Genomic DNA, 14,040 nt, shown 5'->3' with positions numbered 1-14,040 from the left:
ACACTATTAGGTAAAGTCTGTTTTTCCTTTAAATGGAAATTACCAAGTCAAAATTTTGGTGAAAAAATTGACAGCAGCTTCTCTCCATAGCCACAAATTTTGTTTGTTCTTTGTTTTTGTCCATAGAAATTTTGTTAAAAAATTATGGTTATGTTTTCAAATTGAGATGTTGTCAAAATTTTGACTTTTATGAATCTTGTGTGCCTGTTTGCTCTTTGAAAACGCTATAATTGAATACCTGAGGACAGACATCATTACCTAAGGTCTAAAGACAGAATTCAGTGCTAATCATTTTGATAGAAACACACCGCAAATAAGTACAATGTTGTGGACAAAAATGCTACAAAAACGATGAAGAAAAATTATGTACATACAGGAAAAAGTTATTTATCAAAAGATACAAGTAGGTATTTTGATGATTGGCAATAAATTTTATGTAATTTATTGAAATAAGCTCAAAGTTTTTGCATTTTATAAATTCTTCTTCAGCTTTAGTTTCAAAATTGTTACTTTTTCAACTCGTTTTTCAAAAACGGTGCAACCAAACCTACTACATAATTTAATTGTGTTATTTCTCCTTGATGTTTATATTGTATTCTCATCAATTTCAATACTAAAAATTAGAAAATGTTTAGCAAACATGCATTACAAATTGCGTCTACATTTTAACGGGTGCTTTTTCAATTTTCTTGCTAGCGAACTATTCGTTTTCAAATTTCTAAAAACTGTTAGCGGAACCGAATTTGTTCCTTTTTTGGTGTTTCGTTTCTAATTTTTTAGACGATTTTTGTGTTGACGTTTAATGACATTGTTTTCTAATTAATTCAAAAAACCGGAGCTGCCAACTTCTTTTATTAAAATTGTCAGGAATGAATTTACTAGTGGTGTCAAGGTCAAGATGTTTGGTATTTCCATTAAAAAAAAAACAGACTTTATAGTTAGTTTGAAACAATTTAAACATAATCAAAACACAATTATTCATACCCATATTTTAAAATCAAATGTTTGTTTCAAAAGCTACTTTAATTTGATCACAAAGCACCAATTTATCAGAAAAAAGATTGGCGTAATCAGAAGGAATAGCACTTTTAATTTGAGTTTAAAACTTGTGTTAAAAGCAATCGGCTTGAGAATGATTAAGTGGTCTCAACTAAATATAAATGATTGTGTTATTTCCGTCAAATCGAGTAAGTTAACGAGCTGTTATGCCAATAATGGTTCTTAACGACGCCAAGAAAACAGTTATTAGTCGTAATATTGACCGGTTTCATTGGCATTAATGGCCATTGAGTCATTTCCTTCGTTTCTTTCATTCCGGTAAAATTCCCTTGCATACCAATTTCCTTTTCATACCATCAATCCGTTTTTGCTTTGAACTTTGACTTGGCTCATTTGTTCCATTTTATTATATCTTGTAGCCATCAGAATGTATTTTCTCCGTTTCTCTCCTCCTCTCGGTTTCTTTGCTTTAATATTGTTTCAAAAGCATTTATCCAAAGGGAATTGCAAAACGTTATTTTTTATTAAGCAAAAATACATACAAAATATTAAATTATTTCTTAACTGGAATTTCAATCGAAGTTCAAATCGACCAAACTTGTTACCAAGGAAAATATACCTGCCAACTGTCATATCTTGAAATGGAACCCAAGAAAAAGTGCTCGCACATTATCCGACGAAGTAAATATGAACGGAACGTTGCGGAAGTTACAAACTGGTGGCATAGATTGTTCGGCATGCTGGAATCCGAAGCGGCCATCGTGAGCTCTCGCTGACTTTTAAAGAGAGAGATCGGTTATAACCCTTTTTAGCCGCCCGATAGACGCCTCGACGTCGTAAACGAGATATTCCCAGAGAAACTTCTCAACAGGATCCTTAGCATATTGAGCTTTGTAAGAAGCTGCAAGCACCCAACGACCGATGACGAATCCCTCAAACCTTCCGACGAGCAAAAAACCGACGACTCAATCCCAACCGAAGACAACCAACGGTAACCGATATTTTTCCGCTCTGGTCTCCTCTCTAAAGCTCAAATTTAAGAAAAGAGGTCGGTCCCAACAACCCCTACACGCGTTTCTTTCGGCGTCGGCCCGACCGGGCGGCTATCTGGCATACCTTACCGCCCTTATCACTTGAGGAGATGAGTCTGACTCAAAAGGCAGAGGCGATTACGACATTGGTAGGAATTCCGATTAACCCTCGAACGTAATTAGCACCGTTTGTAATTAAAGATAGCGACCGAGTTCGTCGAATGGATGGAGAACATAAGCGACGAAGATTCACCCACGACCTTGACCGTGCCCTTAGTACTGAAGATGTTCGAAATTGGGTTCGATACGCACGCTGCAAGGTCACTGCAAGTCCGAGTCAAAGAGATGGCCTCGGTGCCGGACGGCGTGGCCATACTCAAGGCCATGCCAGATGTAAGTGGCATACATTTGGTTTCAACCAATGACCGTAGAGTCAAAGTAGCCATATCTGTTTTAAAAATTCCATTTCAAATCTATCACCGAATAAAACACAACTATATACTGCTAAAAATATGTATAATCTTTATTATAATTTCTAAAAAGTATCGTGTAAAGTCTAAGTGTGTGTTATAAATTTGAAACGAGGTAGAGAGCTGGTGGCGTCCCCTATTGCTCAAGCCTGTTATTTCTAGATGGCTAAACGTAGCCAACTGCACCGCCAACTACTCCGAGATTTGGAAGCTTCAAAGCAGCAAAAGAGGATTTTCGCTTTCGGGACGAAAATAGACAAGGAGCATCAAGTGATCCCCCCAAAGATGGCGGATATTGACAAATGGTTAGTCTGCAAGAGAGTTCCGGAACATCTCGAATCAATGGCGGCAGTCTGGCAGGGAATCACCCATTTGAGATCAACCAGAGCTTACTGCGAGTATCTTTTAGATCATCCTGAAATCACACCGCCGAAATATTTGGTACAAATGCGAATGTTGGATAAAGAAACGCTCAAAGGACAAGTTCATTTTCATCCGGAAGATAAAGAAACAGGTCCTACGATAATTCCGAAAAGGACAATGGAAACAGAAGCGCATCACGCGGAGCAGGAAGCTATTATGTTGGGGAATTAATTGTAGGGAACTGTAACAGATAACTGTAATAGAAGACTGACTGAAGCGCCATCAAAAAAGTCAATAAATGAACTCATTAAAATGTTTCCGTTTATTTGCGAACTTGGCACTAATTTTTAGGAAATGCGCCTATTTGAGACGGCTGTTCCGGATTGAGAATTGTTAATTTAATTGCCTTCAAACCAAATTAACAAAATTTCTAATGGCATACTTATTTTTTTAACAAATTTACACATATTTTTTTATTTTGCTATCAAATTTATCAAATATTTGTTATTTATTGTGTCTTTTTGTCTTTTATTTATAGCCACAACAATGTTAACAAGTTAATCTTGTGGCACTTCGTTTTCAAAAATTTCGTCATTTTATTGTTTACAATTGACAATTTTACTGGCAATGTCTGTTTTCATAATTTATGACAACAGACATTTTATTGTCTATAACTTTTCAAACAGATATATTCCTACTTAACCACCACATTTTAAAAATATTAATTAAGATAACAAAGACTTAGGATTAAAGATATTTACAATACGGTAATAAAATAATCGATGATATTGTTCCAAAGTTAGTTTTATATTTCCTATCAATGGCAACATCTAGAAGTGTTAGTGAGTGCTTTGATGGTTCTTCTGTCGAGTTAGACCATCATAAAGCACAAACTTCGATACAAAGTTTATGTGAAGAAAGTGAAGTTGAGTTGCGTAATACTACATTCAGTGTACCAAAGGGTGAAGTAAGTTTTAATTATTAAAAAAAAACACAATAAAAAATAATTTTAGAATGGCAAAACCAGACAGCATTTAATTCAAAGAAGTGCTTCCGCTACAGATGTAACAAAAAAAAATTCTGAAAATTTTTTGAGAATTCCCGCGAACCAAAGGACTGTTTCGACCATAACAGAACCAAATTTGAGGCTTCAGAGAAGTGTTTCAACAGTAACTTCTTCAGCAGGAGTATCTTTTAAAGCGGAAATTTTAAAAAACGTGAGTTAAGATTAAGATACGATGTTGATTTCCGAAAAATTCTTTATCGCGTGAGATTATCTTTTGGCGTCACTGGGAAGTAAAAATTTTATTAAAAAAAAACGGATAAACTTACTGGAGCGTCACACAAAGCAATAAACTAAAGTTGTCTAAATCAAATTCGATCGCGAAATGATTTATTGTACGTAAATTATAACGGCGTCTCAATAAAATAATAAAATGGTAATAAAACAATAAATTTTCTGAATAAAACGCGCATTACGGGAATCGCTTGGAAATTAACCAGTTTTAGACAGAAAATCGATGTCATCAATCTTGCCGGTTGCTCAAATATCTGTAACAATACTTCGAGAGGGGTCTCTTACACAAACCATGTTGTAATCGTCTTCATTGTATTATTACAAATTTCCGGAAAGAATTTCACAGTTTCTCAACCGCGGTCTTCACTGGTTGATCTGTGATTTTTGTTCAAGTCGACTCGAGATTAATTTCGAACTAAAAACCGTAAAAACTGCTCATTTTAGCGTAATTCATTCCATTCATTTGCAACTTTCTTCCTAATTAGCCATTCATGCTCTCAAAATTCGCGATTTTGCAACACGGCTACTTTTCATCTTGTTATATTATTTATAATAATCATCGAAGCATCTGTCACCGTCGTTCATTACCATTGCAATTAAGTGAAATTAAAAGAAAACGGCATGAGTGTACAAAATATGTTTTACATGGAAGAGAAACAGTCGTTCTGAATGCTCGCTGGGCGAAAATACAATAGAACGTCCGCTTTCCGTTCGTAGCTGTCTTATTCGAGAGAAGCGTAACGTTTTGACGACGAATTTGCAATGTTCGCTAAAAAATACGTTTCAAAATGTACGACATGCATGATCGGTTTGTTACACACACTTTTTTGAAAAGATATCGCAATGAGAGTTTGCACAAGTTGAATAATTACGTTCTGTGCTCCCAGAACATCGGACCGAAGAATGGAAGAATGGTGCTCCAGCTCGTCTTGCCCGCCAACGGACATGGGGACAGTAATATCTCCAACCTCGACGAAATATTCGGTAAGTCAAAAATATTAATTAATTCACCTCTTATCTCATTTTCAAACGCACAAAATCTAAAAAAAATTCTAAAATCTTTATGAAGCTGTAGAAAATCATAAAGGACTGCAGATTTAGAGACATTAACAAATAGAAATAATTTAAAGCAATTAGGTACCTACTAATTTAACATTTTACACAATTTACGAAATAACTTAGGTACATTAATTAATAGTAACTCCAATAATTCAGTTTAGGTTAATTAGATATTTTTACTAGTACTTCAATCTTCTTGGTATAAGTTTCTGTATGAAATATATTATTTTACAAATTATTAAATTTACCTAGGGATTTAATTTTCTTAAAAAATAATAAAGTTAATTTTTGATTACCTACAATTAAAAAAATAATTAATTAAAAATAAATGTATTCATGTTATTGATACTTTAATAAATTGTTTAACTAATTACCTACAAGTAGGTATACTTATAAAATTTGCTACTTTTGAAAATTGTAAATCTATACAGTTTTATAATACCTATTACATACTTTCATGCTAATTTAATCTAATTTTAATTAATTACAACACTGGCCAATTACCAAACTAATTTTCTGTAGCATGAAATATTTGGCTATCTTTTATTGTTATTTTTTTGCATCATACTGTTTTTAGTCCAACAATAATTAAATTTTATTAGAAATATTGATATTTACATCAGTTCCTTAAAATTTTTGAGGTAATAATTTCCTATAATAACTCGTCACAGCTGTTGATGCATTTTATTGAAATGTATTTTAATGAGTAATTACGTAATTTATTTCATCATTTTAAAGCTTTCTTAATTCTCGGTTTCTTTTATACTTTACTGTATCCACTACATTTATTCCTATTAATTAATTCATTTTATCACATTTAATTAAATGCAGTTTTGTTTTCGAAGAAGATAAAGTGGTTTAGGTTTAATTCGAATTAGTTTTAGATTTTAATTCGCATTTTGTAAATCGGCTCTTAGATTTTTATTTATTAACCAATTATTTCTAGTTACACTAATTAGTTTCAAAAAATTACTTTCGATTGTAGCTAAAAATTTTGTATACCAAACGTTTTTTTTTTTCCGTTAAATTTTGCAGAACGTTTTTTTCTCAATTGCACTAACCAAGTACTCGTAATTGGAATTAAGTCCGGATAATTAGTTGACATCACTAAAATAGAGTTAATTCCTTGAGATTATCAATGATTCTGATAACGACATTAAATAATTTATTTACAATTAATTTCAATGATGACTAGGACATGATACTTTATCTTTTATCTATCTAAGTACATCTTATTCTGATTTGATATGACTTTGTTTTTAATATGAATTTAATGTTTTGCAAGCTTTTAAATAAACTAAGCCTGAGTTGACGTCAGCATTAGAATTTATCTGAATTATAAAAAATTGAAAACATTGTCAGTTTTTATTAAAGTAATTGTATTTAAATTTTGGGACTTTCTTTTTCGCAACTGGATTCTGCTAATTACTAAATTTCGCTTAACAATGACTTAAGTACAGCTCTAGACAAATATACTTGAATTTTTAGGTGGTAACAATAAACGTCGAAGTTCCGGTAGCCAACCGGAGTTGTATTCAACGCCAGATACAGAATGTTACGTCAATACAGCGTTTAGCAACGATCTGGGCGACTATAACCGGAATTTCGTCCAAACTCCCATGTCGCTAGAATCGACCAGCGATCAAGCAAAATCGACGAGTCCAGAAGACAAAAAACAAAATTTCAGGTGAATACAATACCAACATTTAAAAAAAATGGTGAAATAAAACGAATCGCTCGATGAAACATGTCGAAAATAACGCCGGAATAGAGCCACGTATTATTGTAATAGCATTCTGCGAGGAAATAGCAATTACGTTTTACAGTTGGCCATTGTTAGCGACATCGGTGCTATTTGAATCCGAAATTATAGCGGAATTATATGAAGTATTCAATTACGGAGTGATCTACATGCGTAATTTATTTCGCACAAAGCAGCGATTAATCGGAAAATTTCGGTTTCAGGAAGCACCTCACGAATATCCTCAGCTCGATGTATGCCCTCTTTATCGTCACATTGGGCTTGGTAGTTTATATAAGCGATGTGATTTTGGAAAGCAACCCCATAGCTGAAGTAAGAGAGTATCAAAGTCGGGAAAATAACCCTCAATAAGCGTTTACAGACTTTCAGCCTTTATTTAGTCGTCATTGCGCTCATCTTCATCCTTTACTTAACAGTCGATGTCAAACTATACGTAAAAAAAAAAAACAAATACAACGATCTGTTAGAGAAGAACGTTGCCGAAGATATCGAAATGAAAGAATCGGCCAGCGGTGATTACCAACTTAATATCAGGCTACCGGAAGCCATCCGAGTAAAGCAATTAGAACATCATTACTGTTTCAGCAAGGACAGACATTCCGCTAATTTTTATCTCAAAATTGGAGCCGCAGGTTTTGTTACTTAACTGTTACACAATTCCAAATAATCATACTTTTTCAGTTTTTTGTCTAGGCCATTTGATACACAGTGGACTCCTTATAGGATACCAAATACTGTTTTTAACCTCAGAAGGAGAAGATTTCTACAAATGTGCAACAGTGATTAGCCTAATTCTTGACATCGTGTATCCCATCTACTCCTTTTTTCTACTCTACTTTATCTTCAAATATTCCAACGTAAGTTTTGGGCTTAAAATATAAGTAATTACGCGACTGAATTGCCTAGATTTATATTACGAGTATGAGATCTACAACACACTGGTGAATTATAGCGTTAGAATAAAATTGAGACAATTTTTCAATTATCTATTAACATTATTAGTATTACCACTCATCCTTACATCAAGTAAGTTATTCAAAATTTAAAAGAATCTACGATCATGCTTCTAATCTTATATTTTTTAAAGCTTGTCGGATTAAAACCTAAATAACTTAATGGAATAATTTTACACTGGTATTTTATATGAAATTTTAAAAGTATATATTTGTTTATTTTTTGTTAGTATTGACATTTGAATCTGTGTTTAAATCTTCGTGATTCCATTCATTTAGATAATAGTCAACCGTCATTTGGCTGTGGTTCGTTTCGGTTTGATGCACTGCATAGCCTCGAGTTTATGCTTCTGGGTGTGGACGATCCTTCGCGAGACTATCGAATCCTTGTCACACCACGAAGAAGACTCAACCGATGAATCTACAACCACTTCTGAGACAGCATTCTTTACCAGTCCTCACGCTCTTCCTCTTACTTCGTACGACAAAAGGGGCGCAAAACTTCTCACGGCTTATCTCAACACGACTGTTCGTCAATTCGTCGGCGAATGTCAGAACGATGCTGGTCTCAGTTTGATTTATCGCAACTATTCCCCTTATTTGTATCCGTTCTCCGTCGAGTACAGCATCCTTGTCGGTGAGAATTACAAACGCGTGTGTGGACGCTCTTTATTCAAACTAAATGTTTAGTTGGGGTGTTATTCGTGATATGGCAGAGCATCGGGAAATGCAAACAGAAAGAGGAAATGTCATCGACGAGACAATGCGACACTCCGGTAGGAAACAATGATAATCTCGAGAGCAACGTCGTTATTCACGCCGATTGCCATTCAGCCAACAAGGGACTCTTCAGTGGAATTGTCATCATGGTCTTGACGGTTGTCAGTGTTATATTGTTCCTCATCGCTTTCAACGATTCGTAAGCAAACTTTTTCGCTTGTTAACAACGAAAAACCACAATTTTGCAGACGCTACAACGAGGAAGCCGTCTCGATCAACAGCTCCACATCCATCATCATCACTCTACTGATGACCATTACTGTCATTTTTGCTTATCGACAAATCACAAAACTGGATGTCAGTCAGTCACATGTGTCTTTTCTTGATGATCTCCTTCTCTTCGGCTGTATGCCAGCTTTTTTCCTAAATGGAATTGTCAGTATTATTCCAGCTGTCATCTCCCAGAATGCCTCAAGTATAGCACTTATCATCCTGGAACTTGGTCAAGTTCTGGTTCAAACGCCGCTTATCATCGATGGATTGCGACGTTGTAGCAACAGTAAGGAACTCAGGAGAGAAAAACCCGGGAGGGAGTTATTAACTTTCCTCATTGTTTGTAATGTGGCAATGTGGATCATGCAAACGTTTGAGGTGAAATCGCACGGTTTGCAAGATCACAAGAACGAGTTCTATGGGGAGGAGCTGTGGACGATCATAGGGCACCTCTGTGTCCCTTTAATGATGTTCTACAGGTTTCACTCGTCGGTCTGCATTGTAGATATATGGAAATACGCTTATGAAGAGAGTAAACATTATTAAATGTTTCTGTATTTGGATAATAATTTATGTTTTTTGTACAATAAACGATACCTGCCGAATAGAAAAAGTGTTATTATTAATGTGAAGATGATTTTTTGTATTTTTTCGTCGCCTCTCAAGCCTGGAAGTAATTAAACGAGATAAAACAGTTAATTGAATCGGATTGAATCATTGGTGCACGTCGAATTCTAGATGAATATATTTCCATCGAGAATGTAAAATGGGATTGGTTCTAAACGGAAATGTTAACTTTGATCTCTCGAAAAATAGGAACAAAAAAGTTTTTGTACAAACTTGGCCAGCCTTCGACGTGTACCAGGACGGTCCAGTGAACAAGCGATTGTGTTTCGTCACTCATGTATGAGCGCGTGTTTTAGCAACCAGGGGCGGCTTCAACTAGATTTTTTCTCTCCCTGTGTACGCATAATGTCGCCGCCATTCCAATTAGCGACAACAGATTCGATTCTTCCCGTTTCACATCGTCGAAAATAAAAGGAAATAGTTCGCTACCTTTGACAGGCTCTCTAAACATTACTCAAACCAATTTCCCGTTAATTATGTCGGAGTAATTTGATTGTTTTTGATCAAATTAGTCGTTCGCTTAATAAATTGAATTCATTATTAGTTTACAAACAAGCTTGAATGGCTTGTTATTGAGTTAGTGCGTTTTTTTACGCCAAAGAGAAAGTCTCTCTATCGACAGATAGTTTCATCTTGAAATTTATAATGTATGACTTTTTTAGCGCGCCTTCGATAAATTCGATTCCAGAAATGCTCTAACCTAATTTCAGATGATTTGTAACCTTCTTATCCTTCTTCTTTATCCACATCAGTTTCACGTCATTCCGAATCAAGCAATTTCAAAACCGGATTTCTAATTTATGAACCAATTACTTGCGAGTACACCACAAAGCACAGAGTCTAGGACCTATTCTAGTCACCGCAAAAATAACAAAATACAAAAATTGTAATTTTTCTTATACGAATGTACAGTTTTCAATTTTTTTATATGTATACAGGATGCGCCAGAACTCGCGCCCCAGAGAAAAACGCCATGTAAGCTAAGATACCAGGAACATGGAAAAAATGTTAAAAAAATCTTTCTATAAAAATTTTGAAGCTATGAGAGTTTAACTTTTGCACTTTGACTCTATTTCTGTTTGAAAATTAATTTCCCAGTTTTTTTTGCTACAGGCTATTAGAAAAGGAAACAAGAAAGCTGTATCCTAAATTGTAACTGTGTTTAATGTTATGTGAGGCTTTGGTTAGCAAAATTGTTGTACCTTTAGTAAATAATTATATAAAAACCACTGTCTCCTTAATGAAATGTGTCAATATCCCGCCTTTCGTATTTCGTAACAAATGCATTGGAGCAGTGATTCCGATTTTTTTTCTTAGTTACGGGGGTTACTAAGGAAAAATTGAATCATTTTTAATTATTAACGAAAAATAACGCAATTAATAAAAGCTGGAAAGGAAGGATACAACAAAACTAGATACGCCAGGGAGAATTGATATTAGGAGGTTGATGAACCATTTAAGCTAAAAAACTGGATGTGTCAAAAAATTTCCCCAGATTAAAGCGCCAACAGCAATCAGTTGAACTCAAAAAATACCTACGCGAGAAAAGGATTATTTCAATCGAGACGGCGATGATAAAAACCTATACAAGATCATCAATATCATTAAATAGACATAAAAAATGGCAAATGTCAAAAAATAAATGTCAAAATAAATGACAGATAGAATTTTTTCCATGTTTCTAGTTCCTTATCTTACTTGAAATTTTTTTCTGGGACGCGAGTTTTGACACACCCTGTATAAAATGTTAACTGATTACCCCAGCTAAGATTTTATCGCCCAGTATCATTGCTCAAAAGTTTATTTATATTTTATAAATTTAAAACGATTTAATTAATTAATAATAATTGAAACGGTAACTTTGTCAAAATGTGAAACAACCAATGTAAAAAACGGGGACGTTGTGTTGTAATCTTATCTATCTGACTACCAACAAGTCAATGATGTTATAAGAAGCTGTTTTCTCGTAATAATATGAATATAGGAATCTGCATGCAGGCCTGTTCAATAGTAAAAACAATTTTTCAATATTTTACTGTGCAAAAATGAAATGTTTTCGTTTTCCGATGTTAAATTATATTATTGTAAAAATGTGATTAAAATAATTTGATACTGGGTGTGTTTTCGTAAATATTTTTGGATATTGCGCCAACTGTCTTTCGTTTATGTTTACCAAAAAACTGTTTTTGGCGTTATTTACCTGCCGCGAAAATGGGAAAAATGTAAAATTTCAATTTCAGTCGTTCGGAAATAGTTCCGAGTGTTCAGCCCGCGTATTTACGGTAGGTAAATCAGTGAACGGAAGGAAGAAGGGGGGAGATGGTTCACGGGAGATATGCCTCAGCGACAAGGGCGTGACACAAACTCATGTGCCTCCGGCAAACTTGATTACCTGATTCAGCTTCCAATTCGTGCAGTTCCATCATCACAGTTTCGGCTCGGCGAGCTTAAAACGTATACGTAGTGTTTCGGCCGTCTGTTTAATCATCCACAAAGGGATTTCGACCTGGTGGTAAGCTCAGAGCCTCAGCACTCGCCGAATCTCCCACTCACAGCTACTGTTATTCTGCGAAACTCTCAAGTGTCAGCTTTTAAATCAGATTCGCCAAATCATTTGCACACACAATTTTTCCCCAAATAGAATCTTTATACAAGTTCAATGATATCTCTGCATCCTTTTACTAGCGTTCCGGTTATACAACGGATCTGGGATTCTGACGTTGCGTACAGCGACACGTCTCATTTTTTCCACGTCCGGTCTTCTAGAGGATAGACGTTGCACGTCTGGGCGACTATGAGTATACTCATCATTCATTTCTGCAACGCAATCCCTCTTATATCTATTTCCATCTCCCACATACATCATTTCTCTCTTCTTCTGATCGCCGCTTCAGGCGCCAAACTTAACTTAAAATGGAAATTGAATTCGAACGCGCTTTTCCACAATATCTGGTCCACTAAAGCCGCACAAAGCTCCCGACTGGACGCGGACGACCGAATTTCAAACATTTTAAATTAGCTACAAACCCTCACACAATACGCACACAGATAATCATTCCAATGTTACACCCAGCACAATCGAGCAGACACCACTTTGCATAATTGGAAATTTTAAAACGACATCGGACTCTCTTTGCAACAAGACAAAAATAAAATGCAAAATTGATAATAAAGAATAATTGTCAAAAAATCCCAAAGTGCAAGTCAATTATATCAGTTAAACGAATTTTTTTGTAATTTTTATAAGAACGCAATAATTGTATTTTTCGAAAAACTGTAATAAATTCTGTCAAGATTAAGACCCTTATTCTCTAATTTTTCGTTCATGAACGATTTCGTTAGTGAACGAATGGCTTTTAACGAAAGTTGTTACGACATGTTTGAATTTCGTATTCCGTAACCTTTTCATTATGGGAATGACCTTTCACATTTTCTCAACGAAAAGTCAATGTTTTTAATTCGCTAGTATTTATTCAAAAACGTCATTAATGCCACAATGTAAGTTTATTAAAGTTTAAAAAGGGCTCGCATAAATAAATATGTATTACGCAAAACATATATTTTTATTTAACAAGAAGATGAGTTTCAACCACCATCAACTACCTAACTTTTCTCTTAAGCCGATTTTTTCTACTTGAACTATGGGTGATGTACTAGTGCTATACGTTGTCTATTTTTCAAAAAACTTGAATTTTAAGAAAAAAATCGTATGGTAGAGTTCTTCTAAACATTCTTCAAAATAATTCATCAAACGTATTAAAAGGATTGCTAGCCTCTTTTAATTAACTGCTTGTACGTACATTTGTCTAAAATAGGTACAAGTATGTTTTAAATTTTTATACCTAATAGAAAAATCAACAATAGTAATAATACAGGGTGTTTACGAGGCCTGCGCCTGTAAGATGCAATCAATAATACATATGCCGATACGAACTCGATTACAAATTTTGAAAAATTGAATAATCTTCTCTAGTTTGTTCACCCTTTCAAAAATTACAGCGTTTTTAGTTAGCAAGTGATTAAGACAGATAAACTACAATCATAATCATGCCGCCTCTTGATAAAACAAATGATAATTGTTTCTGCAAAACTGCAGATTATGATTATTAGTGATTAGTTGTCATAGATTTCCAAAAATGAAATAGTTAGAAGTGTATTTTTTGTATCCAGTGTTTTGTATTTGGATACGTAGATTAGGCGCAAGCCTCGTAAAGTTATGTTAAGTTATGTGAAGCACTCTGTATAATAATAAAATAATAATTACTTTCTTTGCAATTTTACGAGAAAATAATCTAAAATATGACCCATATTTCATAAAAACTCACAAATCAGTTATCAAAATATTAATTCGTTGAGTCAACTACAACCTATTGAGCTTTCGTTCGTCAACGACGATATTATCGGTAGTCAACGAAAGTAGTTTATTTGCAGAATACGAAAATTCGTTTACCAACGAAAATTGTTCACTAACGATATCGTTCAGAGT

At 34.5% G+C, this 14,040-nt stretch overlaps 2 protein-coding genes across 3 annotated transcripts; both read left to right on the top strand.

Annotated features, from left to right (window-relative positions):
- Positions 1–1,251: 1,251 nt before the first annotated feature.
- LOC123005571 lies at positions 1,252–3,166 on the top strand. Its single transcript, XM_044399371.1, has 5 exons — positions 1,252–1,760; positions 1,812–1,990; positions 2,041–2,179; positions 2,232–2,423; positions 2,663–3,166. Exons 1-5 carry the CDS (start codon positions 1,641–1,643, stop codon positions 3,092–3,094), a joined length of 1,062 nt encoding a protein of 353 aa, XP_044255306.1. The 5' UTR covers positions 1,252–1,640; the 3' UTR covers positions 3,095–3,166.
- Positions 3,167–3,683: 517 nt separating this feature from the next.
- On the top strand, positions 3,684–9,532 carry LOC123005569 (proton channel OtopLc-like). 2 transcript variants are annotated; one of them, XM_044399365.1, is made up of 10 exons: positions 3,684–3,830; positions 3,877–4,080; positions 5,048–5,144; positions 6,708–6,906; positions 7,185–7,293; positions 7,334–7,613; positions 7,663–7,838; positions 8,214–8,571; positions 8,625–8,853; positions 8,903–9,532. In XM_044399365.1, exons 1-10 carry the CDS (start codon positions 3,684–3,686, stop codon positions 9,471–9,473), a joined length of 2,370 nt encoding a protein of 789 aa, XP_044255300.1. In that variant the 3' UTR covers positions 9,474–9,532. The 2 variants fall into 2 exon arrangements, with proteins under 2 accessions (XP_044255300.1, XP_044255302.1); XM_044399367.1 differs by lacking the exons at positions 3,684–3,830; positions 3,877–4,080 and having other exon boundaries at positions 4,832–5,144; positions 7,343–7,613.
- The last annotated feature ends 4,508 nt before the right edge of the window (positions 9,533–14,040 follow it).

This window comes from Tribolium madens, unplaced genomic scaffold (assembly GCF_015345945.1).
Source record: "Tribolium madens isolate multiple individuals breed KSU strain unplaced genomic scaffold, Tmad_KSU_1.1 Scaffold_20;HRSCAF=117;Tcas5.2_LG4, whole genome shotgun sequence".
Lineage (NCBI taxonomy): Eukaryota > Metazoa > Arthropoda > Insecta > Coleoptera > Tenebrionidae > Tribolium > Tribolium madens.
Note: the sequence above shows the minus strand (reverse complement) of the source record. Positions and strands in the feature narration are given on the sequence as shown.